This window comes from Macaca mulatta, chromosome 1, assembly GCF_049350105.2.
Source record: "Macaca mulatta isolate MMU2019108-1 chromosome 1, T2T-MMU8v2.0, whole genome shotgun sequence".
Classification (NCBI taxonomy): Eukaryota; Metazoa; Chordata; class Mammalia; order Primates; family Cercopithecidae; genus Macaca; species Macaca mulatta.
Window position 1 is genome coordinate 148207056 of NC_133406.1, and position 27940 is coordinate 148234995.

Here is a 27940-nt window from a genome sequence, read left to right on the forward strand (position 1 = left end):
TAACTTCCTTCTCTTTCTCCTTCACTTAGAGTCAAATCAGCATTGCAGTCTAGCAGCTCTGTTTTCTCTGGCTTTCTATGTTCTCTCACATGCATTTAGCCTAATACATTTATTGAAAGTCTAATCCCATCTTTGTGTCTACTCCTCAGAAGACTTGAACACAGCATGTCAGCCATTTCCATTTTAGTAAAATTAGGAGCATCTGAGGCTTAAACAATTACCCTGACCTTAAAACAGAAACTTAGAAAACATTCCTACTTAATTAGGACAGATGCCTCAGGTTAAAAAATAATGCTGTAGATGGTATGGTGTATTAAAAATCTTTGCCAAATTTTTTATTTTCCATCATGCCAAAAACTATTTTCTCCTTTTGATTAAGTTTAATTTCAACTGTTAACGCTGCTTCTGGCTCTATCAAGATGCCCTAATTTCCACCTTGCTGCTGCTTTAGTACACTGCTATTCAATACTTCCCAATGTTAGCTGAACTACATTCACTACTCCAGGCAGAATAATGGCCTGGATTATGCAGAGAAGCTCTAGAGAAGGAAGTATTCTTACTCCAAGAATGTATTTATTTATTTATTTGCTTTAATTCCACATAACTGAGTAAGAGTTAAATCCAGAGTCACGAATCTAAATTTTTGGAGTAATCACTATTGTCCATGTCACTTCTTAGCAAATACTTCAGAGAACATAACTTTGTGAAAGCAAAGTTAACCATCTCTTGAGAATTTTGTGACATCCATTGACTACAGCTTTCATAGGACTGGACTTTTCTGAAGTTAAGTGCCGTGGATACCCTATTATCCAACACAATTTGGAGTAATAGTCGTTTAGTTAATTGAAAAAATGAGGAATTTAAAAAGCTATTTCTGTATACTATAATTTTATTCTATCTAACTTAAGAAGAAATATGCATTTAATTCACACATCTTTTATCATAAGACCCATCTTTTTTTTTTTTTTAACATGGGTTCACTGATATAAGCGTCATTCTCACAAAAACAATACACATATACACTATGATATCTAGTTTGATTTTAATTTTTTTTGAGACAGGGTCTTGTTCTGTTCCCAAAGCTGGAATGCAGTGGCACTCACTGGCTCATTGCAACCTCAAACCCCTAGGCTCAAATGATCTTCCCACCTCAGCCACCCAATTAGCAGAGACTACATGGTGCACACCACCATGCCCAGCTAAATTTTTTTGTAGAGATGGGGTTTTGCTTTGTTGCTTAGGCTGGTCTCAAACTCCCTGGTTCAAGTGTTCCTCTCATCTCAGCCTCCTAGAGTGCTGGGATAACAGGTGTGAGCCACTGCACCTGGCCACAACAGCAATTTTTAAAGTGCCTTTCCCTTATTTAATCCTTATTTAATCCTCCCAAAGCACTCACCCGAGTTTTCACTGGAACAATAACTTTTCTCTTTCACATTTTATGTATCACTGACTTATATTCATTGTCATCAAAAAAATAAATTCAAATGGCATAAGCAGGTTTGGGAACAAACCCAAGTGACTCTTGAAAGGCATTTTAGACTTGCAGGTCCCTGTGGCATTACTTGTCTCTGCTTTTTTGTTGCCTCATACAAAAACAGGCCACTTAACCACATTTAGGCCACAGTTTGCCCCCTGATATAAGGCAAGCTAGAACAGGCAACATATGTGCCAGTCTTACAGATATCTATTACATACTTATAGCAACTAACATTTACTTTTGAAAGCTTACAATGTGCCAGGTACTCTGCTAAGTGCTTCATGTGCATTATATGATTCAATCTTCACAGCTATCCCATGCTATAATTTCTACTACTATTTCTTTTACAGATAAAGATATTGAAACTTGGAGAGATTAAGTAACTTCCCAACAATTAATAAGTGGTGGAATTTTCAAAATAAGTGGTGGAATCATAATCTAAATACAAAAAGACCAACTTCTTAATGACTAAATCATACCACTTCTGAAAAAACTTTTAGCTTTTTCAAGGACATACAGAACAATGATCTTAGGACACAGTGCCAATTTACTAAATATTCAGAGAGATATTAAAGGAAGATTTGACATCTTACCAAATGAATGAATGTCTAATGGTATATTATCAGGCACTGATAAGAAAGGTATTCTGGAAGATATACCAGATTTTGAGCGTCACAAAGCTAAAGTTAGAAATGACGGGGCCAGGCACAGTGGCTCACACATATAATACTAGCACTTTGGGAGGCTAAGGCGGGTGGATCACTTGAGGTCAGGAGTTTGAGACCAGCCTGGCCAACATGGTGAAATCCTGTCTCTACTAAAAAATACAAAAATTAGCCAAGGTTGGTGGCGTGTGCCTGTAATCCCAGCTACTTGGGAGGGTGAGACATGAGAATCGCTTGAACCCAGGGGGCGGAGGTTGCAGTGAGCCGAGATTACGCCACTGCACTCCAGCCTGGGCAAAAGAGCAAAACTTTGTCTTAGGGAAAAAAAAAAAAAGAATGACTGCTCTTTTTCAATGAGGCAGCATAAGAGAATTTTAATTACGGAACACAGAAGTGCAACAAATTATCTTAAAAATGTAACATTAAACTTCTTTCATAAAACATTAAAATAATAAATTACACTACAAAATGGGAAGTCAGCAGCCAGGTGCGGTGGCTTACGCCTGTAATGCCAGCACTTTGGGGGCCGAGGCAGGCAGATCACAAGGTCAGGAAATCAAGACCATCCTGGCAAACACAGTGAAACCCCGTCTCTACCAAAAAATACAAAAAATTAGCCGGGCGTGGTGGTGGGCGCCTGTAGTCCCAGGTACTTGGGAGGCTGAGGCAGGAGAATGGTGTAAACCCAGGAGGTGGAGCTTGCAGTGACCAGAGATCACGCCACTGCACTCCAGCCTGGGCAACAGAGCAAGACTCTATCTTAAAAAAAAAAAAAAAAAAAAAAAGGGAAGTCAGCAATGCAGTGACTCAGGCAGATACTTAGAAGTAGACTGAAGGTGACAGGAATAAATACAAGCAGAAAGAAATGTACAATATCCAGATGGTATTCATATGGTAATTGAGAGCATCTGGGGCAGGAAGATAATGTTACAGAGGTCCACAACAAGGGGTAATGTGCAGTAGTATCCCAGGATACAATATTCAGAAAAGTAGTAACATAACTAACTAATGGAATCCATGAAGGCTAATCAGGTAGTAAGCCCATTGAGTGCTCAGTAACAACTGTAATTTAATTCTCACAATCACATTATGAGATGGAGACTGTTATAACCCCCATCTCTGATAAGGATGCTGAAACGCAGAATGAATGGTTAAATGACTTACCCAAATTCACACAGCTAATAATGGTGGACATGAAATTAAAACCCATGCAGATTGTCCCTAGAGTCTACACACTCTTAACCACTCTGTTACAAATGATTTCTTTGGCTTAGTTGTGCCACCACAAGCAAGTGACTGGCATCAGACTGTCTTTCAGCATACAAAGTGTTCCAGGAATTGGGCTGAGGATCATGGTAAAGAATGGACAGAGCAGCTGGAGAGACTACCTTGGAAGAACTGTTACCGAGGAAGTAACTTGACCATGAGAGAAAGATTAGCTTAATAGAAGACCATAACAATTTGGGCACATTAAACTAGCAAACTAAGGTTTTAAAAATGTTGATACCTAAACTGAATAAAATTCCAGTCATAAATCCTGGTCCTTTGTAAGTACTTGTATTGATCTTTTAATATATAAGTATGTATAATTAAAAAATTAAAGCAGCCATATTACAAAAGGATTTTTAGCCACACCACTAGAAGAATGCTGACAATGATCATCTAGAACAAGTAACTGAGAAAGTTCCAATGTTGGGCTTTAGATGAATATGTATTCTCTGAACTACTGACACAATATTCCTTAAACTGCATAATAAAATTAGTATGTACTATAAACAGAAAGATGTTTGAGTCTGGACTAGGAAGGTAACCTTATAATTTAGAATTTGCTATTCTAACTTACATACGGGCAAGAAAAAAGTAGGAAAACTTATTGTCTTTCTAGTTAATGTGAATTTTTTTTTTTATTGCTAGGTGAACAAAATAAACCAGAAATTGAGCAAGAGCTGTCCTGGAATACAAACCTACTATTCTAGGTCCAGCTCCTAAAACACAGTCCTGTTAGTTCATTGTCAGGCAGTACACAGGGAGAGGCCAAATATAGGCACTGTTTGAGGACATATTGCAAATGGTCACAGGGTCCTGCCTTCCCTGTATGACGGCAATAGCTTTAGGGCTCTGTAACTTTGGTAGGATGCCCACACGGTCTCATGAAAAACCTGGACACAAAATAAAATTAATTTTTAAAATAAAATTGTGTTGGTCAGAAAAAAAAATGAAAACAAGATGGAGAGACACACAACCACACCCACACCATGATTTAGGAAATATACCCATGAGATGGAAAATATAATGATCAATCTAGATTATATTCTGAATTTTGCAATATTTAATGCAGATTTCACAAGAATTAGAAAAATGCGTATATGTATATTTACAAAGTACATATTCCCATAGAGAAAAGTTAAATTTTGAATAGTAAATAGTCTAGTTCAGACTAGCAATCCTTGGGTTGTATTGCTGTCAACTGGCAAAACCAGTGTGATTTCTAAGAGTACAAATATTACCACTATTTGGCTTGCTGGATTACAGTAACCTAAACCCACTGCTAATTTCATTAAGGGCTGGCACCCCTGAACCTAGAAGATCACCACTTGCCACTGCAAATACTCTGGTTCTTCCTCTTCAGAAGCACCAGAATAACTTCTTATCAACATTCTATTTGAAACACAAAGAGAAGGAGGAAGAACTGTCTGGGTTCCTAAGTTTTCTGGTTCAGATTCTAGTCTATAGTGAGACCCAGCTGTACTTCTTTCCCTTGAGTTCCAAAAGATAATATGTATTTCTTATTAAATTTTTTTCTGCTTTTAAGCAGATTTTAGTTACTTGCAATCAAAGAGCCTGACTAAAACAGGCAACCGGCTTTAATTTGAAATCTAAATGCCTGGAATGTTTAAGCAACCCAATTCTGAAGCAGAACAATGGTTTTTAAAAAGTACATTGAAATATTAAACCTCCTAATCAATGCTATTCATGAGCATCATCTATTTTGAAACACGGAATCTGAGCCAAAATGCATTCAGAGAAAATACATGTCATTCATGTAGAAATAATACTTCTCAATACTATAATGCCTATAAAATTAAAAACTGCATTTAACTACATTTTCTGTGACAGTGGCTTTCAAATCTATTTTAGGCAGCAGAACATTTTCTTCTAATAAAATCTTAGGTTCATGCCCAAACATAGATGAGATCTGCTCTGGCAGAAACATATACATGCACATGTCTGGGTGGGCCCACGTGTGCATGTGTGAAAACCGGCAGAAAACCTTGCCTGATGGTCAACCTCTTCCCCTGTTCGACTCCCCCCTGAGGAATCACAGTGGAACCCCTTTGGCCTTCATGGAACCCCTGTGGCCTGTGTGAAAATCAAAGCTTGAAAACCACCGTGCTGGAAAGAGACAGCTGCCCTTCCACACTCTACAGTCACAACCAAGACAGCAAATTAGTCATGTCTATTTACCTGTGAGCTTTAAAACGTTTTCCATCAACAAAAATATCAATATCTGGGCAACAAGGTTTCACATAAAGCTTCAATAAATCTTCTCCTAATTCAGATGCAGGCTCCAAGTCATAATTATCTTTAAAAAAGAAAAACAAGACTAAAAAATAGTTTAATATTACAAACATCCAAAAATTGTTTTCTATTATTATCAAGAGGTTTCCCACATAATTATCTCAATTAGTTGGAATATGTAAGTAGTAAATTAAAAATAAAACAAAAAGGTTAAATCATCTAGACTTTCTCCTTTGAAATATATTTCTACTTACATGTAAATATAGATAGAGTCATGCATTGCTTAATAACAGTCATGCATCCCTTAATGACAGTTCTGAGAAATATGTTGTTAGCTGATTTCATTCCTGTGTGAACATCACAGAGTGTATTTACACAAACCTAGACGATATAGCCTATTACACACATAGGCCATATGGTATAGCCCACTGCTCCTAGGCTATAAACCTGCACCGCATGTTACTGCAATGAATAGTGTTGGCAACTGTAACACAATGATAAGTAGTTGTGTATGTAAGCATAGAAAAGGTACAGTAAAAATCCAGTATCATAATCTTATAAAACCTTTGTCATATATGTGGTCCATTGTTGACCAAAATGTCATTATGCAGCACATGACTGTATACTTTTAAATATACATATTTAAATATAGGTAGTATTATCAGAGAATTATACACCAAAAATGAAGCCTCTTCATGAACATCTTTTTCTAATTTTTAATTAGAATTAATTACTTCTTAATTAGAATTTAGAAAAATTTCTAATCTCTATGTTTCTTCTTGTGGGTCTCTAGGTTACTATGACCTGTGTTATCAGGCTAACAACAATATTGGATTATCTTTTAAAATTTTTATTTTATTTTTTAGAGACAGAGTCTTGCTCTGTCACTCAGGCTGGAGTGCAGTGGCATGAACATAGCTTACTATAGCTTCAAAATCCTGGGCTCAAGCAATTCAATCCTCCCACCCTAGCCTCACAAGTAGCTGGGACTACAGGTATACGCCACCATACTCAGCTAATTTTATGTTTTATAGATACAGAGTCTCCTTATGTTGCCCAGGCTGGTCACAAACTTGGGTACCTTTTGAAATCAGATCATTCTACAGTAAACTACGGTCCTTAATCACCATCATTCCCTGAACAGACTATGACCAATTTGAAATATTATTGAACTCTCTATCTTGCCTAAATTTTTATTTGATTAATTTTGATCAGTTTGGTTTGTAGGAGCCCCTATAAAGGAGCACACTTTTTTTTTTTTTTTTTTTTTTTTGAGACGGAGTCTCGCTCTGTCACCCAGGCTGGAGTGCAGTGGCGCGATCTTAGCTCACTGAAAGCTTTGCCTCCTGGGTTCACGCCATTCTCCTGCCTCAGCCTCCCAAGTAGCTGGGACTACAGGCACGTGCCACCACGCCAGGCTAATTCTTTTTTGTATTTTTAGTAGAGATGCGGTTTCACCGTTTTAGCCAGGATGGTCTCAATCTCCTGACCTCGTGATCCACCCGCCTCAGCCTCCCAAAGTGCTGGGATTAAAGGCGTGAGCCACCGCACCTGGCAGTACACTTTTGTCTTTTGGTATTAGCCTCCTGATAGTCATAATAGTAGCATCCCTGGCATACCATATCCTCTCAGGAGTCTTAAATATTTGTATGCTGCCATCCATCGTGCATTAAATGGTCTTAATCATTTAACTGACCTGACATGGAGACCAGTAGGTTCTACTCTGAGACCAAACGAGTCCATTATGATGGTATCAAGAGACTGGCATCAATGCCCAAGGTTTTGGTCGATCTCACAATCAAGAGACTAATCCAAAGGCAGAAATTGTTAACTTAAATTTGAACTAAGGCTGCTTCCATACTTTGAGTTCCCACTTAAGGAACTGCAACCTTAGTATGTAAACAAACTAAAACCTAACCTAACTTAGGAGTGTTTATTTTTGGTAATAGATAGCTAGATCCCAGCCAATTATAAGAAGCCGAGCTTTGCCCAATCACAAGCAGCCAACTGATCTGACCATGTCCAAATAAGGCAAACACTTAGCTATAACCAATCAAGTCATTTCTGTACTTTACTTCCATGTTCTGTTTATACATACTCACTGGCCAGTTGTAGAGCAGAGTTCTCTGAACCTCTTCTGGTTCTGAGTGCTGCATGATTCATGAATTGTTCTTTGTTCAAATAAACTCAGGTTTATTTTATCTAACGTTTTTCTTTTAACAACTGTTTATCGTAACTTTGCTTGTCAACAAACTTTGGCCAGTAGATCTGGTGAAGATCAGTCACTGGTGACAGAGTCCCACAAGTTGAATTTGGGACAGGTTACATTTGAGATATTTAAGATATATTTTGGCTGGGCACAGTGGCTCATGCCTATAATCCCAGCACTTTAGGAGGCTGAGGTGGGTGGATTGCCTGAACTCAGGAGTTCAAGACCAGCCTGGGCAGCGCAGGGAAACCTCATCTCTACTAAAATTACAAAATATTAGCCAGACGTGGTGGTCACCCCTGTGGGCCCAGTTACTCGAGAGGCTGAGGTGGGAGGATCACTTGGGCCTGGGAGGTAGAGGTTGCAGTGAGCTGAGATCATGACGCTGTACTCTTGCTTGGGTGACAGAGTGAGACCCCATCTCATTAAAAACAATAAAGATTTAAAAAATAAAAAAATAAGGTTGACTTTAACAGATATGTTTAGTCAGTGACTGGATATGAAGCTCAAAAAAATTACAGAATACCATTTATTTAAGGGGCAGAAAGATGATAGATCAGTAAAAAAGACTGAGAATTGGCCAAGAAAGAAAATCAGGAAAGCATGGTGTCACAGAAAACAGAAGTTTCAAGGAGGGCAGCATTAACAGTATGAAAGGTTGCAAAAAGGTTTATAAGATGTAGACAAAAAAAATGTCTGCTAAGCTGGCAACTAGGAGGTTACTGGTGAACGTGGGGATTTTCCATGGAGTGATGGAGAAAAGAGTCAAAAGGCAGAGGCTCTTTTCACTTAAACTCGTAACTTATTTAGTCACTTTAAAGGGTTGCCATAGAGCCACAGCAGAGCTCTAGACTAGAGTAAGAAAACTGGATTTCAAATATCAGCTCTGTCAATTGCTGTGTGTGACCTCAGGAAAGTCTCTTATGCTCTCTGAGTCTTAGAGTCCTATCTGGGTCTTATTGATAAAATCAGTCTGTAACACTTCCTAGGGTTTTATCAGACGAAATTAAATAAAGCATATGAATGATTTACCTCAAGGCCTAGAATGTCTATTCATTCACTCATAAATAGATATGTTGACTGTAATATAACAGGAATCTAACCAGGATAAATCAGATGAGTAATTGTTGCTTTACACACCAGTAATAAGATCCTTTAGCCCAACAAATGTTTTCAAATACAATCAATTCTGCTCTAACACTTGTTTTGAAAAAATGAGTTTGATCCAATACAATTCATGTATTAGGGAACATTTTGAGCATAACATAAATTTTGCATTTGCTTAGGTGCAAAATTCAGATGAGAAACACTAAGTTAATGCAGAAAGCTGCACTCGGTTGAACTGAGCCATGCACACACACACGCACACCTAAATACCAGATACCTCAGTTTACTGCATGTGTTATAAGACACACCCATCTACATTTGGTTTTATAAATTCCCATCTGACTTCAGATAACCAACTATTGGGAGACACTTTTCTATGAATATTTTTATGTTTCATCATGGTCTGATCTGTCTGAGCAGAGCACCAGTAAACTTGGTTAAAGGATGATTAAACAGCAAACATGCCTTGGAAACTAGAGATATGTATTACTTCAGAAACATTGAGAAACCTTCCTCCTCTGAAGTCATTTCCTTATATTACAGGGTAAGGAAACTACCTTCTCCTCCCCTCCCAAAGATTTACCTTCCAAAGAAAGGTCTTTCTGTCTCTAGAGAAGAGAATGGGAAGATCTGCCAGCAACCTGTGAAAGCTTAAAGTTTCCTAATTTTGGTGTTCCTCTTCTGTGGTGCAATCCCACTGCATGGGCTGGGTAACATCAGGCCCTCACCGCAGTGCCTCACAGAGTTTAGGAGCTGAGAACTGGCACTAAGATGCTCTGCAAGTGATAAATGGTCTGTTCTCTGATCCAGGGACCTCAGGTTTTCTGTCAGAACCTCTCTCTATGCATGCATCCCTCCTTAATATTCTCTTTCCATCAATCTGCAATAACTCACAAGCTGCAACCCTTCTGAAATCCACTTCGACAAGCAAACTTCTGGCCTTTTTCATGGTAAAATGCCATATGTATTATAGTATTTATGTATTTCTTAACCATTTAATATTCATAAAACTAGGCTACCATTTTTATTAGGGTATTAAACAGAACTGACTCTGCTAAAGCTTCTTTATTGCCATAGAGTATAATAAGGACAATAACACAGAGGCATAGTGGCTAAAAGGAGAATTGTGAGTTACGTATGGATTTATTCATAATAAGCCTATCTCCAATTACTTGGGAAAAACTGGGAGTTAATGATACTAGTGTTTTCAATTCTCCATGCTTATTTAAAAAAAAAAAATCAGTAAAGTATATCTTTGAAGTATGCTTTTCTCTAACTGTATCAGAATATAATTATTTTCACAGCTATAAATAAAACTCCCTAAAAAATACCTTACCATTGGAAATGAAATCATCATCTCTGTCACTGATATCCTCTGGAATTTCATGCTTCTGAAGAGAAAAATCAGATGAGTTTTTACACTGTGGAAAACTGATGTCAAGTTGCTTTTGTGATATCCCAGTCTCCACTATCTTTTTCCTAAGAATTTCCTCTTCATAGTTTTTTATGTTTCTGTTTGATGAATATATAATCCTAAAAGACAAAATATAAAATATTAATTAAATAACATTGGTGATTCTTAAAAAAAAAGAATGCTAGTTTCCTTAGTGTGCCACTTTCATATATAATATTAAACCTTCTTAATTTGGACTAACTGAAGAAAGGTCAATCTAAAACAGCAGAAGCCGGCTGGGCACGGTGGCTCATGCCTGTAATCCCAGCACTTTGGGAGGCCAAGGTGGGCAGACCACTTGAGGTCAGGAGTTCGAGACCAGCCTGGCTAACATGGCAAAACCCCGTTTCTACTAAAAAAATACAAAAATTAGCTGAGCATGGTGGCAGGTGCCTGTAAGCTACTTGGGAGGCTAAGACATGAGAATCGCTTGAACCCAGGAGGCAGAGGGTGCAGAGAGCTGAGATTGTGCCACTGCACTCCAGCCTGAGTGACAGAGCAAGACTCCATCTCAAAAAAAATAATAATAATAAATAAATAAAATAAAATAGCAGAAGCCGGGTGTGATGGCTCATGCCTGTAATCCTAACATTTTGAGAGGCCAAGGCAGGAGGATTGCTTGAGCTCAGGAGTTCAAGAGTAGCCTGGGCAATATAGTGAGACCTCATCTTTACAAAAAATTTAAAAACTTAGAAGGGTGTGGTGGCGTGCACCTGTAGTCCCCGCTACTTGGGTGGCTGAGGTGGGAGGATTATTTAAGCTCTGCAGGTCAAGCTGCAGTGAGCTGTGATCATGCCACTGCACTCCAGTTGGGGCAACAGAGTAAAACTCTGTCTCAAAAATAAGTAAATAAAAATAAAAAATAAACAGCAGAAACTTTGAAAAGTAGTCTATAAAAATGTTAAATGTTAAAAAGTAATAGATAATGCCAAAAAATTGAACTCGTGGCTGCCATTGGCTGCCCACATTGACTGCCACCTCATCCCTGGAACCTATGATGCCTCTGTTTCCTCTTGGGGGAGGTTCCCCGGGTCCTGTTGGGGCAGTGAGCACTGTGTCTGTGGGAGCTGTCATGGATATTTCAGGAGCTGTCTTCTTCCGTGAGAATTCTGTCATGCTTCAGTAAAATTATTCCAGAGATTTGCTTGGAAGGCATTGCTTTTACCGAGATGGCATAAATGGCTAAGGTTCAACAACTATCAATGGTCAAGTATCCATGCACATGGCCTGAGTTGATCCCTGTGCCCTTCAGAGCTTGGGATATGAGACTGAAAATGACAACGCAGAATATTCCTGACAGAGAACTATCCTGTGATGTAGAAACAACTCAGGATTAGAAAACTAAACATCGTATGTTCTCACTCATAAATGGTAGCTAAGCTATGAGGATGCAAAAGCATAAGAATGATACAATGGACATTGGGGATTGGTGGGGGAAAGGGTGGAAGGAGGGTGAGGGATAAAAGACTACAAATTGGGTACAGTGTATACTGCTCGGGTGATGGGCCCACCCAAATCTCAGAAATTACCACTAAAGAACTTACTAATGTAACCAAACACCACCTGTTCCCCCACAAACCTATGGAAATAAATAAAAACAAAAAATAATGCCAGCCAGGCACGGTGGCTCACGCCTGTAATCCCAGTACTTTGGGAGGCCGAGGTGAGCGAATCACGAGGTAAGGAGTTTGAGACCAGTCTGACCAACATGGTGAAACCCCGTCTCTACTAAAAATACAAAAAATTAGCCGGGCGTGGGTTGCCTGTAATCCCAGCTACTTGGGAGGCTGAGTCAGGAGAATCACTTGAACCCAGGAGGCAGAGCTTGCAGTGAGCCGAGATCATGCCACTGTACTCCAGCCCAGGTGACAGTGTGAGACTCCGTCTCAAAAATAATAATAATAATGCCAAAGAAAGTAGATAATCTAGATGAAATGGACAATTCCAAGAAAGACACAAACTACCAAACCTGACTCAAGAAAAAACGGTATCTGAGTAGACCTATTAACAAATAAAGGGATTGAATTAGTAATCAAAATCTTCCCGCAAAGAAAAAAAACAGAACCAGATAGCTTGACTGGTAGATTCTACCAAATGTTTAATAATTAACACCAATCCTTCACACATTTTTCCAAAAACACAGGAGAGGAAGGAACACTTCCCAACTCATTCTATGAGGCCAGTATTACTAATACAAAGGCGGACAAAGGCACCACAAGGAAAGAAAAACATAGTTCAACATTCCTTATTAGTGTAAATAAAAAAAACCCTCAACAAAATAATTTTAAACTGAATCCAGCAGCACATAAAAAGGATTATATACCATGACAAAAAGATTTATCTCAGGAATTCAGAAAATTAATGTTATACACCATACCAGCAAAATAAAGGACAAAAACCACATGATCCCTTCAACCAAAGCAGAAAAATCATTTGACAAAGTCCAACACGCTGTCATGATAAAACATTCAACAAACTAGGAATAAAAGAGACTGTCCTCAACTTGATAAAGGACATCCATGAAAAACCCACAGTTGACATCATACTTTAATGGTAACTGAAAGCTTTCTTCCTAAGCTCAGCAAGGATGTCTGTTCTTAACACTTCTCTCAACATTTTATAGGAGGTTTTAGCCAGGCAATTAGGCAAGAAAAATAAATAAAAGGTATCTACATGGTAAAGAAATAAGTAAAGCTATCCTTATTTATAGATGACAAATTTGTATATACAAAATCTTTGGAAATTCACAAAAAAAACACTAAAGTTTAGCAAGGTTGCAGGATACAGGATCAACATGTAAAAATCAATTATGTTTTTATATACTAGCAATGAACAATCAAAAATGAAATTAGAAAATAATTCCATTTACAACAATATTCTAAAAAATAAAATAGCAGGAATATATTTAACAAAAGAAGTATAAGACATTCATTGAAAGCTACAAAACAATGTCAAAAGCAACTAAATAAATGGAAACACATTTCGTGTTCATGGATTAGACGACTTAATATCGTTAAGACAGTAGTACTTTCTGAATTGACCTACAGATTAAATGCAATCCCTATTAAAATTCTAGCTGACTTTTTTCTGGGTTTTTTTTTATTTTTTTGCAGAAATTGACAAGCCAATCCTCAAATTCAAATGGAAATACAAGGGGCCCAGAATAGCCAAAACAATCTTGCAAAGAACAAAGTTGGGGGATTCACACTTCTCAATTTTCTAAGCTTCCCACAAAGCTACAGTAATCAAGACTGTGTGGTACTAGCATAAGAATGGTGGACAAGTAGATCAGTAGAATAGAACTGAGTCTAGAACACACATTTATGGGCAACTAATTTTTGACAAGAGTGTCCAGACAATAATACAATGGGAAAACAACAATCTCCCCCATAAATGGTGCTGAGACAACAGAACATCCAAATGCAAAAGAATGAAGTTAGACCCTAACCTCATACCACGTACAAAAATTAACTCAGAATAGATCAAAGACCTAAATGGAAAAGCTAAAAGTACAAAACTGTTATAAGTAAATATAGGCATAAATCTTCATGACCTTGGTGTCTTAGATATATCAAAAGCATAGTGACAAAAGAAAAGATAAAGTGGAAATGACACAAATTAAAGATGTTTGATTTCCAGAATACCCTAAAAGAGAACCCACAGAATGAGAGAAAACTTCTGCAAATCATGTCTGATAAGAGTCTAGTATTCCAGTATATACACAGAACTCTTAAAGCACAATAAAGAGAACCCAATTTTAAAATGGGCAAAGGATGTGATTAGTTTTCTAAAGAATATATAAAAATAACTGATAAGTATACAAAAATTGCTCAAGATCATTAGCTATCATGGGAATGCAAATGATTAGCTATCATGGGAATGCAAATGAAAACAATAAGATGCCAGTTTACATCCACTAGGATAGGTACAGTCTTTTTTAAAAAAAGAGGTAACATGTTGAGAATATGGAGAAATTGGAAATTTTGTACATGCTGGTGGTAATGTAAAATGGTACTGTCGTTATGGAAAAGAGTCTGTCAGTTCCTGAAAAGGTTACTATATGACCCAGTAATTACACTCCTAGGTATATAAGAGACTTGAAAATGTATGTTCACACAAAAAATTTATACATAAATGTTCATAGCGGATTTATTCATAACAGCCAAAAAGTTGAAATAACCCAAAAGCCTATCATCTGATAACTGGGTAAACAAAATATAGTATATCCATATGTAGGGGAAAATAGGTAACATAGCAGGCCTGACTGCTATAACTTGAAAGATTTAGTTATAAGCTTGGCCCTTGGCTGATATCTGGAAACATGGATTTGGGCAGTATTCTTAGCATTCTCTAAATGTAAAGGTGGCTCACTCTGTCTAAACCGTTTATGCAAGCAATAGTTTATGCTGAACACAGACTTTCCTCCTGGGAGTCTGGAATTGGGGTACACATTGGGCGGAAGTGCCTACGTTACCAATTCCCAATAAAAAACCCTGGGCATTGAGCTTCTAATGAGTGTCTCTTGTTGGCAACATTTCAGACGCATTGTCACAACTCATTGCTGGGGAAATTAGGCATGTCCTCTGTGATCCCACTGGGAGAAGACCCTTAGAAACTTATGCCTTGATTTTCATGAACTTTGCCCCACGCGGCTTTTCCCTTTGCTTCCTTTCTCTGTAGTAAATCATAGCCTTTAGCATGACTATACACTGAGTACTGAGTCCTCTCAGCAAATCATCAAACCTAAGGATGATCCTATGACCCCTGATTTATCATATAAAAAATGTTCAGCCATAAAGGGAATAAAGTATTGATACATGCCACAACATAGATGAACTGTGAAAATATCATGTTGAGTTTAGAAAGCCAGACGTAAAAGGCCATATATTGTATAATTCCATCTATATGAAATGACCAGAAGAGGCAAATCCTTAAAGACAGAAAGTAGGTTGTTCGCCAGGGGCTGGGTGAAGGAGGAAATAGGGGTGGCTGCTAATGGCTATGGGGCTTCTTTCTGGGATGATGAAGATATTCTGGAATTAGTGATGCTGGTGGCACAACATTGTGAATATATTAAAACCACTGACTCATACACTTTAGAATGGTCAGTTTTATAGTATGTGTATATTATAGCCATTAAAAAAAAAGAGTAGATGGGAGGAAAGGAATTGGTGAGGGTGTGATAGATGATTCTTGAGGTGCTTTGATGTGAAAAGGAGCAGAGCATTAGGGTATTAGCTGGTGGAGTATTAGCTGAAAGCGAAAGCAGGTTAGAAAAGAGTCATTTTTTAGGTAGGGGAGAAAATACCATGCTTAGGTGAAGAGATCTAAGACAGAAGAAATTTTCTGTGGAAAGATGAAAACTGCTGCAACAATGTCCCTGACTAGGTGAAAAGGAATAGGATGAGATCTGGTGGACAAATAGAGGATTTGATTTTAGAAGCACTGACAGTTCATCAGTAATAACAGGGAGGAAAATAAAGCATATAGGTACAAATGCAAACATGTGCATACATATGGAAGAAGTTTGTAAAAGTTCTCACTGCTTTGACTTTCTCAGTGAAATAGAAAGCAGGTCATCAAAAGTGAGAATGAAGAGGAATGGCTGAAGGTTCAGAAAAGAGGAAGTATAAAATGATACTCCAAGAAAGTGGGAACTCCAATAGGACTAGGGAAATATAGGTGATTGGCCACACACTATGGCTCATACCTGTAATCTCAGCACTTTGGGAGGATAAGGTGGGAGGGCTGCTTAAGCCCAGGAATTCTAGACTAGCCTGGGCAACACAGCAAGACCCCATCTCTACAAAAAATAGAAAAATTAGCCGGGTGTGGTGGCATGCACCTGTAGTCCCAGCTACTCAGGAGGATCACTTGAGTGCAGGCATTCAAGGTTACAGTGAGCTATGATTGCACCACCACACTCCAGCCTAAGCAACAGAATGAAATGCCATCTCTAAAAAAAAAAAGAGGAAATACAGGTGATTGCATGTAGTATGACTAACAGCACTAAGTGCCTACTGGTGGTTAGCATGACTGTGTTTTTCCAGCCACATTCAGCTGTGTGAATGTAGAAGTGGGGAGGTCAGAGTTGAATGTAAGATTTGGAGTTTTGACATACAAATCAAATTCAAAGGGAACAACAGAGTTGAAATTGTATGCAAAGGGAGTAATACAATGATAGTGGAAGGCATTTAAGCTGAGTAAGGAGGGAAATGAGGACGTAAGAGGATAAAAGAAAATTTAAATGTAGGCTGAGCTTGATGTTTCATGCCTGTAATTCCAGCACTTTGGGAGGCTGAGGCGGGTGGATCACTTGAGGTCAGGAGTTCGAGACCAGCCTGGCCAACATGGTAAAACCCTGTCTCTACTGAAAACACAAAATTAGTTTGGCACGGTGATGGACGCCTGTAATCCCAGCTATTTGTGAGACTGAGGCACAAGAATTGCTTAAGTCTTGGAGGCAGAGGTTGCAGTGAGCCAAGATCACGCCACTGCCCACCAGCCTGGGTGACAGAACAGAACAAGCCTTTATCTCAGAAAAAAAAAAAAAAAAAAGTAGTATGATTAACTATACCAGGACCTGCAATTAATGAATTTAAGTCCTAAAGGGAATAAGCTAGAAAGACAGGAGGTAGAAGTTAGAGAGTAAGACTCTTAGAATCAAGATGATGGGGGGCTGCAGTTATTGATAACAGCACTATTTAGGATTTGACATGGCAGTGAGTAGTTGAGGTAGAATGGATAACAAGATTACTGGAAGACAGGAATTGCAGGCACTGAGAGGCCATGTTACTGGAAACATCATCTATATAGCAATTGCAATTACTAAAACATATGCTTAGGAAAATTGACAATAGTAGCTAAAATCTTTATGGAAGGAGGACTGAACTGGCGGTCTGTAGATGACTGTCCTATGGTATAGACTAGTAAAATGAGATTCAATGATAGGGGAGTAAGAAGGAAGGAAACAACGACATTCATGAGTGTTTAAAATGTACCAGAATTTTGGTGTTATTCAGGTATAGTGAGGCCAACAGATCAGGAGACAATTGCCATTGAAAAGATAATTTGTTAGTTATAATTTACAAGAGGAGGGGGCACACCATGCAGGGCCACACAGGGAAGCAACAGGGTTGGTCAGAAGGAGCAAGGGGAAAGCATGGACAAAAGCCTTTATTGGGGTTTTCAAGAGAAGGAATAAGCAAGGCAAGGTAAGCAACTGAACAGGATCAGGACTGGATTGTTTGAATAACGTTGGTTGGCTCTGGCCTACAGGAGTGATCCCTACTTGTCTGGTACTTGGCTATAGGGAGATTAGGGGGAAAGAATATTATCTCCTGGAATATAAGAAGCAGATAGAGAATGTGGATATACGGGTGGATATATAGGTGGGTCCCTGTACTTAGGATTGGCTGGTTCACAGGCAAGTCATTTACTATATCTAGGAATTAGCGAACCCTGGAAGGGGCAGTCTTTTCCCCCAACCCCATCAGCAAGACCCCAGATACCGGAAAGAAAATACAACAAGGAAGACACCTATTCCAACCACTGTCAATCCTTGTAGTATAAGGAATGTGGGAGAGACAATGGCCACCGCCAGAGAAAGCTTGCAGAGGAAATGATTTCCTTTGTTCTGTGCTGTTTTATATACTTACCTGATTGAGACTTTATCCTGGCATCTTGTCCAGCTCTTGATGTTAAACTAAACATTCAAAGGTCCTCCCTCTTTTCTTTACCTTTCACATGCATACACACTCTCACAACAATAACCAGGTTAGTCTTCTTGGGAAATCAAAGATTTTTATGATCCTGAATTGAACTTTAATCATGAGGTCATAAAGCAAGCACAACTTTCCACTGACAATCATTTGAGCTATATCTGAAGTCACTTCATATAAAACAACTTTTCAAAGGCTGTATTTCACACTCTAACTCAAGTGCACAAAGTGCACACCAAAAGGCTACAATAAGTGGTACCATAAAAGACTATTTCAAGATCTTTATCCATGACTTAAAAAGAAAGGATGTGAACTGAAGAGACTTACAAGGACTGAATTTCACAAAGCAAAAATTCAAGAAATTATTTTATCAGAATTTTCACTAGAAGAAATTTTCATGTCAACATTTTCCATTGTACTCCCTTCCTTTTGCCTTCTTTTCATACAGACAAATGTCAAAGCAATCTGCTTTGAAAGCAAAAAAAGGGTACATCACAAGTGCTTTCTATGTGCAAGACACTACATGAGGCACCAATGGAGATGTGCACATCAATGAGACGATCTAATCTCAAGGGGCTTACATAATCACAGACACACACGACTAACCTAATACAAAACAGAATATGATTAAGTGCTTAAAATAGAGCACTGTGAAGTGCTATGAAGCACACAGCCAGCTACTCCAACTACGTTCTTTGAAATGAGAAAACTGAGGCTAAAAAACAGTAAAACAAGATAATGCACAGCCAGAAGGCAGATCTGTCTTACTGCCAAGTCCAGTGCTTCCTCTACTCTCCCATACTGGGTCTAATTCAATCTTTTCCAATCACTTTCAATGATAACAAATAAAGGATATCATTGATGTAATGTCTCCCTTTCTCTAATGTATAAAAATCTGATCTATGCCAAGGATCTTCTTTTAAACATACACTCAACAGCTGAAGAAGTGTATAATTTCATAGCACCTGCTATTATGAATAATGCAATAATCATGAGCTCAAAAAGCAAGCACAACTTTCCACTGAATCATTTGAGCCATATCTGCAGTCACTACCTATAAAACAATCTTATTCAGTGCTTACCATATGCCCAGGTCACTGTGCTAAGTGCTTTATAACCATCACATTTAACCATCACAACACCACTATAAGTATTATTAATGTGCCCATTTTTCAGATGAGGAAACTAATGGTAAGTGATTAGTCTAAGTTCACACAGAAGTGGTAGAACTGGCTTCACCACAAAGCTTGTTCTTATAACAATTCTCTATTACCTACTAGGAGAAAAAAGTGTACACTTTAAAACTGATATTTTGGCTGGGTGCGGTGGCTCACACCTGTAACCCCAGCACTATGGGAGGCCAAGGTGGTCAGATCATCTGAGGTTGGGAGTTCGAGACCAACCTGACCAACATGGAGAAACCCCGTCTCTACTAAAAATACAAAATTAGCCAGGCATGGTGGCACATGCCTGTAATCCCAGCTACTTAAGAGGCTGAGGCTGGAGAATCGCTTGACCCGGGAGGTGAAGGCTGCAGTGAGCCGAGATCATGCCATTGCACCCTAGCCTGGGCAACAAGAGCGGAACTCCTGTCTCCAAAAAACAAAACAAAACAAAAATTGGTATTTCAAACTCAATGATGAGCATATAACCTGTACTGAAAAACGATAATGATTTTCTACGTTGTACTTAAAGTATCTGCTTAAATTATAGTATATTATTTTAAGGAACACAGGTAGCCGAAGTTAGGCAATTTTCCATTTATGCTTTCCATAGGAGCTTCACACATGAAACAGAAACAATAAAGAAAAAAGTCATTAAAGCAACTGCTAAAGCATAAAATGAATAAGCCAATCACATAAATACACTTAAAATATAATTATCCAAAGATAATTTTCTATACTAATGTAAATGTCATTTTGATTATAGGCAAAAACCACGTCAGCAAATAACTAAAAGACTGGCATCTAAAAAATTTCTGGGATATAAGGACAGATATCCCAGAAGTTTTTTAGACATATAAAAGATACATAAGGACATAAAAACACAAAAATCCAACTGACTTCTCATAAAAGTCAAAACAGGTAAGTGGCACTGGCATTAAGGACAGACATACAAACTGGTGGAATAGAACTGAGAAACCAGAAATAAACCCTCACATTTATGGGTGAATTAACTTAGGCTGCCATAATGAAATACCATAGACTGAGTAGCTTAAACAACAGAAATGTATTTCTCAGTTTTTGGAGGCTAGAAGACCAAGATGAAGTGCCAGTATGTTGGGTTCTAGTAAGGGCTCCCTGGCTTCCAGACACCATTGCCTCACTGTGTCCTTGGATGGCAGGGATAGAGTAAGTATGCACACAAGCTCTCTGGAGCCTCTTCTTTTTTACTTTTTTTTTTTTTTTTTTTTTTTTGGAGACGGTCTCACTCTGAGGCCCAGGCTCGTGCAGTGGCCTGATCTCAGCTCACTACTCTGTCTCTGGGCTCAAGTGATCCTCCCACCTCAGCCTCCTGAGTAGCCAAGACTATTAGCTGCACACCATCACATCCAGCTAATATTTTGTATTTTTGGTAAAGATTGAGTTTTGCTATGTTGCCCAGGCTGGTCTCAAACCCCTGGACTCAAGTGATCCACCCACCTCTGCCCCCGCAAAGTGCTGGGACTACAGGCATGAGTCACTGTACCCACCCTAAGTCTTCTTATACAGGCACTAATCCTCATGAAGACCCCACCTTCATGAACTCATCTCAACCTATCTCCCAAAGGGCCGATCTCCATCTGCTATCACACTGAGGGCTAAGGCTTCAACATATAAATTTTGGGTGGAGACAACTGCAGTCCACAGCAATGGGCAACTGATTTTCAGTAAGTGTCTAGACAATCCGAGGAAAAGAAGGGAGAGGAGGAGGAAAAATTGGCGCTGTGACAACTGCATATCTGCATACAAAAGAATGAAGCTAGACCCCTTCCTTACATGATACATGGCAATTAACTCAAAATGGATCAAAGACCTACATGTACGAGCTAAAAATATAAAAACATTAAATTCTTAGAAGAAAATATAGGAGTAACCTGGGCATCGTGGCACATGCCTGTAATCTCTGCTACTTGGGAGACTCACTTGGGCCCAGGAGTTAAGAGTCCAGCCTATGAAACACAGCAAAACCCTGTCTCAAAAAAATATATACATACACACACATACACATACACACACACACACACACACGAGTATATTAGTTCGTTCTCACACTGCTATCAAGAACTACCTGAGACAGCGTAATTTATAATGAAAAGAGGTTTAATTGACTCCCAGTTCCCCAGGCTGTACAGGAAGGCATGGAAGCATAGCTGGGGAGGCCTCATGAAACTTATAATCAAGGCAGAAGGCGAAGAAGAAGGAAGCACGTCTTACATGGCCAAAGAAGGAGGAAGAGCTCTAGAGAACAAGGAGGAGGTGCTACACACTTGTAAATAACCAGATCTCCTTAGAACTCACTATCACAAGAACGTCAAGGGGGAAATCCATCCCCATGATCCAATCACCTCCCACTAGGCCCCTCCTCCAACACTGGAGATCACAATTTGACATGAGATTTGGGTGGAGACACAAATCCAAACCATATTAATGAGTAAATCCTCAACACCATGGATGAGGTAATGGTTTCTTAGCCATCACACCAAAAGCACAGCGACAAAAGAAAAATTACATAAGCTAGACTACATAATTTTTTTTTTTTTTTGAGATGGAATCTTGCTCCGTCACCGAGGCTGGAGTGCAATGGTACAATCTCAGCTCACTGCAACCTCCACCTTCTGGGTTCGGGTGATTCTCCTGCCTCAGCTTCCCAAGTAGCTGGGATTACAGGCATGCACCACCATGCCCAGCTAACTTTTTCGTATTTTTAATGGAGACGGGGTTGCCGTCTGTTGGCCAGGCTGGTCTTGAACTCCTGACCTCAGGTGATCTGCCCACCTCAGCCTCCTAAAGTGCTGGGATTACAGGCATGAGCCACTGCACCTGGCCTGACTACTTAAGAATTTAAAACTTTTGTGTCATAAATGATACCATCGTGAAAGTGAAAAGACAACCCAGAGAATAGGAGAAAATATGTATAAATCATATTTGTGATAAGAGTCTAACATTACAGAATATATAAAGAACATTTAGAAGTCAATAATATAAAGAGAGCCCAATTTCAAAATGGGCAAAGGATGTAGATAGTTCTCCAAAGACATAAAAATGGCAAATAAGCACATGATAATATGCTCAACATCATAAGTCATCAGGGAAATACAAATGAAAACTATAATGAGATACCAGTTCACATCCACAAGCAGGGTAATAATAAAAAAATACAGAAGATAATAACAAGTATGCTGAGGATGTGGAGAAACTGAAGCCCTCTTACATTGCTAGTGGGAACGTAAAATGTTATAGCCAGTTTGGAAAACGGTTTAGAAGTTCCTCAAAAGGTTAAACATAGTTACTATATATATGACCCAGCAATTCCACTCCTAGGTATATACTCAAGAAAAATAATAACATAGGTTCACAAAAAAATTTGTATATAAGTGTTATAGCAGCATTATACATCATAGCCAAAAAGTACTAATAGAAACAATTTAAATGGCAACGAATGGATTAACAAAATGTGGAATAGCCATACAATGAAATATTATGCAACAACAAAAAGAAATGAAGTACAGAATGAAGATTAATTTAAACTGGTTTCTCCCATTATTTAGCTGATGACAATTCTGAGTTAAAACATGAATCCCCAAGATGTTCTGTTCTAAAAAAACAATTTGACCAAATACAAGTTACTATGGTCTGAATGTTTGTGTCCCCCATCTCCAAAATTCATATGATGAAACTTAATCCCCAATGTGGTGGTATGAAGAGGTGGGACATTTGAGAGATGATTAGGTCATGAGGGCTCCATCCTCACGAATGAGATTAGTGCTCTTATAAAAAAGACCCAAGAAAGTTTGTTAATCCCTTTTGCCATGTGAGGACACAGAGAAGATGCTGTCTTCAAGTAACTAACCCCCACCAGGCACTGAATCTGCTGGCACCTTGATCTTGGACTTCCCAGGCTCCCGAACTGTGATCAATACGTTTCTGTTGTTCACCAATTACCCAGTCTAAGGTATTTTGTTATAGCAGCCCAAATGGACTAAGACATAAGCCATGAGAATAAAAACAGTTATGATGTTATATTTTTATAAATATACATAAAGTTTCACATACCAACAATACAGAAATCAGTACGTAGCAATGGTTCTCAACAGGGGGCAATCAGAACCTCCAGAGGACATCTGGCAATGTCTGGAGATATTTCGGTCTCAACTAAACATCCTAAAATGCACAGCATTGTCCCCACAACAAATAATTATACAACCTGAAATGCCAATAGTGCCACTACTGAGAAATCCTGGAATAGACTAATTCATTTAAATTACTACAGAGCACACCGTTTCCCCTTTCTCAGGATCAGTCTTAGCTTAATGTTTAGCCTCTATCACTACTAAGCTTCTAATATTAACACTTAGCCTCCATTAACACTAATTACTAAGATAATTTGCAATTTAAGTGAATGGATTTTTCTTATCAGGTTACAAAATACATATGAAAATATATTAAATAAAAACACACATGTTAAAAATAAGCAATTACATATTAGACTTACATGAATAAAGAAAGCACTTACTGTAAAAACGTTCTAAATTCTAAAGCTTCAACATTCTCCACAGCAACAGGCTCCTGATTTGTTAAACTATTTGATGTCTGTCCAAGAGTATGAAAATAGAAGTCAGGAACTCTTGCTAAAAGGACTGCTTTGTGTGCTTTGAACAAAGTACAACCCACAGAGAAGGTAACATCTGCATGGAATTCTTCCCTTAGAAGCCTATAAGGAATAAAAAGGAATCATAGTTTAATTAGTGATGCTAAGAAACATATACATATTTTTATAAAGTAGGTTTAAAAATAACACACAAGCTAAAAAATACAGAGGCAACATAAAGTTAATATAAAAATGAGTTTGTCCTCAGTTCATTCCAAAGAACATTGTTTAATATTGGCTTAGAGCCTAATTTTCTAAAATTCATAGTGAAAACAAAGATAATTTCACTAAAAGAGTAAGACTACTGTTTCAAAATATTTTTTCTTATGAATTCCTTCTGATAATAAAAAAATCATTTTCTGCTACTTATGTTGATTTGTCTTTAGATGTACTTTAGATTTATTTTTAAAATGCAAAGTTGACATGATCTTTAATTATTTAAAAGAATCCATTTTTTAAAATCTTACTTAAATTGAAGCCAAAAAAAAAAGTTAATAGTCAATGACAGCAACAAACCACACATGTCAGTAGAAAATTCAGGTTAGAAACTGGTACTTAGTTCTGGCTAATGTTAATTACCAAGTCGGAAATCCAGGTGTGGCTGTCAAAAATGTGACATTTAGTCTCTTTTCCAGTCTCCCACTCCCACAAATAGAATTATGCTCTAATCTATCATTAAATGATGGATTCATGAGGTAAACCCTTTCAAATCCCTTTGCTAATGTACAGACATAGCTACTGTAAAGCCCACTGATTACACGTATCCATGAGTGATAGAAGAGAAATCAACATAATAGAAAATGTCATAATATAATCTTTTGTCTCTCTGCAGTAACTATATATTTTACTCTCTAAATATTAAATAATACTTCATATCACTATAGCAATATCATCAGCAAGGTACATATTCTCAGAGGACTTCTGTATTACAGGATATATAAAACTGGCAATCACAACAGTACACTACAGGAGGTACAAGTAACGGATAAAGATATCCATTACAGTGAAAGCTTAGAAAGTTGCCAATGACACTCATACTCCCCCAGCACCAAGTTAATGGCTCCTTCCTCTAATCCCATCAGACTCAGCGCATACCTCTATTATAGTATTTCTGTGACTCCCCAAGGGCAAAAACTGTATCTTCAGTATACAGCAAGAGTTCAATATCTGCTTATTGAATGATCCTATTTTACCCTAGACAAAACAAATGCTTCAGAGCACAAAAGCTTTCAAACCTTGAAAATAATGGCCAAACAGGTGCATCTTAGTTTGGTCAATATTTTCAATAAATTATTTTCATAAGTAATTTTTAAAGTTACACAAAAAGGTGTTGGGCTCTCAAACTTTAATTGAAACAGAAACTGTATAAACACTCAATTTGTTCCTTCCTCCCACCCTCCTTCCCCCATCCCACCCCTCAAGTGAATAAGGAAGCACTGCAACTGGTAGCCATACAACCATTGGCAGGAAATCCACCTTGCTGCTAATGGATGCTCATGAGTACTTGCTAAATGGGGGGGAAAAAAAGTGTGTATAAAATTGTTAATGTGAAAATACAGTGCTTTTTATTTGATAGAACCACTTTTATCAGTTTCAAGTATATTTTATATCTGTTACAAATCTGAAAATCTGATTCAGACTGGCTTAAACATTAGGGAGTTTACTGGCTCATAGAATAGTAAAGTCCAGAGGAAGGACAGATTGGAGCAAAGTCTCAATGATGCCAAGGCCCAGCTTCTTTCCATCTCATATCTTTGCCAACTACTGTATTCACCTATCGTAGTCCATTTGTGCTGCTGTAACAGAATACCACAGGATAGGTAATTTATAATGAACAAACATTTATTGGTTCACAGTTCTGGAGGCGGGGAAGTCCAACATTAAGGTGCTACCATCTGCAAGGGTAAGTCATCACACGGTAGAAGGATAAAGGACAAAAGGGAGCAAGAAGGAGCCAAATTCATCCTTTTATAACACTACCAATCTCACCCACAAGGGTGGAGCCCTCTTGGCTTAATCATTTCTTAAGGGTCCTACCTCTTGATACTGCTACAATGGCAATTAAATTTTTTTTTTTTTTTTGAGACAGAGTCTTGCCCTGTTGCCCAGGCTGGAGTGCAGTGGTACCATCTCGGCTCATTGCAACCACCACCACCCGAGCTCAAGGGATCCTCTCACCTCAGCCTCCCAAGTAGCTGGGACCACAGGGAAGCATCATCACACCTGGATAATTTTTGTATCTTTTGGAGAGACAGGATTTTGCCATGTTTCCCTGGCTGGTCTTAAACTCCTGAGTGTTGGGGAAAAGCTGAGTGTCAGGAAAAAAGCTGAGGCAGGGCCTGCATATCTGACATAATGTAAAAGAATCTTGGAACATGTCTGGGGTCCAGCGTCTAAAACCCCTCGTTGCCTTTGGAACACCAAGCTCTGTGCCGAAGGGTGGAAGGCTGCCCTGCTGCACCACAATCTAAGCCCAGGGCATTAAACCCCTCATGGCTTGGATGGAATCCAGGGCTCAGAGCATAAAACCCCTCATGGTCTCTGGCTCCTTGCTTCTAGCACTCCCAGGCTCATAGATCAATTGTATCCTAAACTAGACGAACATGTTTCCCATTATCTCAAGTAGCAGAACATGTTCCATATGCTTCAAAGAAAATGCTAAACCGTCACAACTGTAGATCATGCACTTGATACACTGCTTTCTTTCAACCCCCACATCCTTAGCATCTGCTTGTTTGATCGCCAATAAATAGTGCAGGCTTCCAGAGTTCAGGGCCCTCACGGCCCCCATACTAGTGTTGCCACCTGGTCCCACTTTATGTCTTATCTCATTCTTTTGACTCCACCGAACTTCATAGCCCCCAAGGCCTGGTGTTGGGTCTGATCACCCCAACACTGAGCTCAAGCAATCCGTCCCCCTGAGCCTCCCAAAGTGCTGGGAATGCAGGAATAAGCCACCTGCCTAGCCTGTAAATTATTATTATTTTTTAGATGGAGTCTCATTCTCACCCAGGCTGAAGTGCAGTGGCGTGATCTTGGCTCACTGCAACCTCTACCTCCTGGGTTCAAGCGATTCTCCTGCCTCAGCCTCCTGAGTAGCTGGGAGTACAGATGCGTGCCACCATGCCAGGCTAATTTTTGTATTTTTACTAGGGATAGGGTTTCACTATGTTGGCCAGGCTGGTCTCGAACTCCTGACCTCAAGTGATCTGCTTGCCCTGGCCTCCCAAAGTGCTGGGATTACAGGCATAAGCCACCATGCCCAGCCAGGCCATAAATTTCAACATGAGTTTTGAGAGGACAAACATTCAAACTGTAGCGTAACTTACCTAAAGCAAGTTAGATTGCTGATAAAACCCAGTTATCACTAAACATTTACCGAGCAAATACTATGTACTAAGCACTGGAAACACAAAGATGACTAAAACATAATACCTATCCTCAGGGAGTTTACAGTATAGTAGGGAAGCCAGGTCTGAAAATTAAAGTGTGTGATATATTCAATAGCATAAGTAAATTTTGTTCAGGGACAAACAAAAGAGGAGACCTCATAGAGGCATGAAAACCAAATGGGATTTTAAATACTGAGTAAGAGCTGGTAAGGGAAGTAAGGCAAGGTAAGTGCCTGGCTCCATGTTCCTTACAAAGATACGTGTGAGTGTGGAACTATACATCAGTCAGCATAAAGTATTGAGAGGGTGTGAAATGGCAGATGAAGCTGCAGAGATAAAGATGAATAAGAGGCAAAGAGCTTAACTGTATCTTACAGTGAAAGAGGAGTCACAAAATTGTGTGTGCTGAACCTCTATTAACCTCAACAGGGAAGGCAACAGGCTCAAGAGGCTGAAGAGACCCAGAGCCAGCAAATGAGACATAGGCTTTTATCAGGGGTTTACATACAGGGGAGAGAGTCCAGTGATGGCAGGCCAGACAAGGTAT

The 27940-nt window shown here is 38.8% G+C and overlaps 1 protein-coding gene across 1 annotated transcript in view; it reads right to left on the minus strand.

The window, feature by feature from the left end:
• Positions 1-27940, minus strand: part of BTBD8 (BTB domain containing 8) — a 98318-nt gene that overhangs the window by 65328 nt on the left and 5050 nt on the right. The window contains exons 2-4 of the mRNA XM_015144794.3: positions 23867-24064; positions 10314-10510; positions 5608-5725 (exon numbers count right to left, since the gene is read on the minus strand). Coding sequence (XP_015000280.2) covers positions 5608-5725; positions 10314-10510; positions 23867-24064 — 513 coding nt within the window. The remainder of the gene's footprint in view (positions 1-5607; positions 5726-10313; positions 10511-23866; positions 24065-27940) is intronic.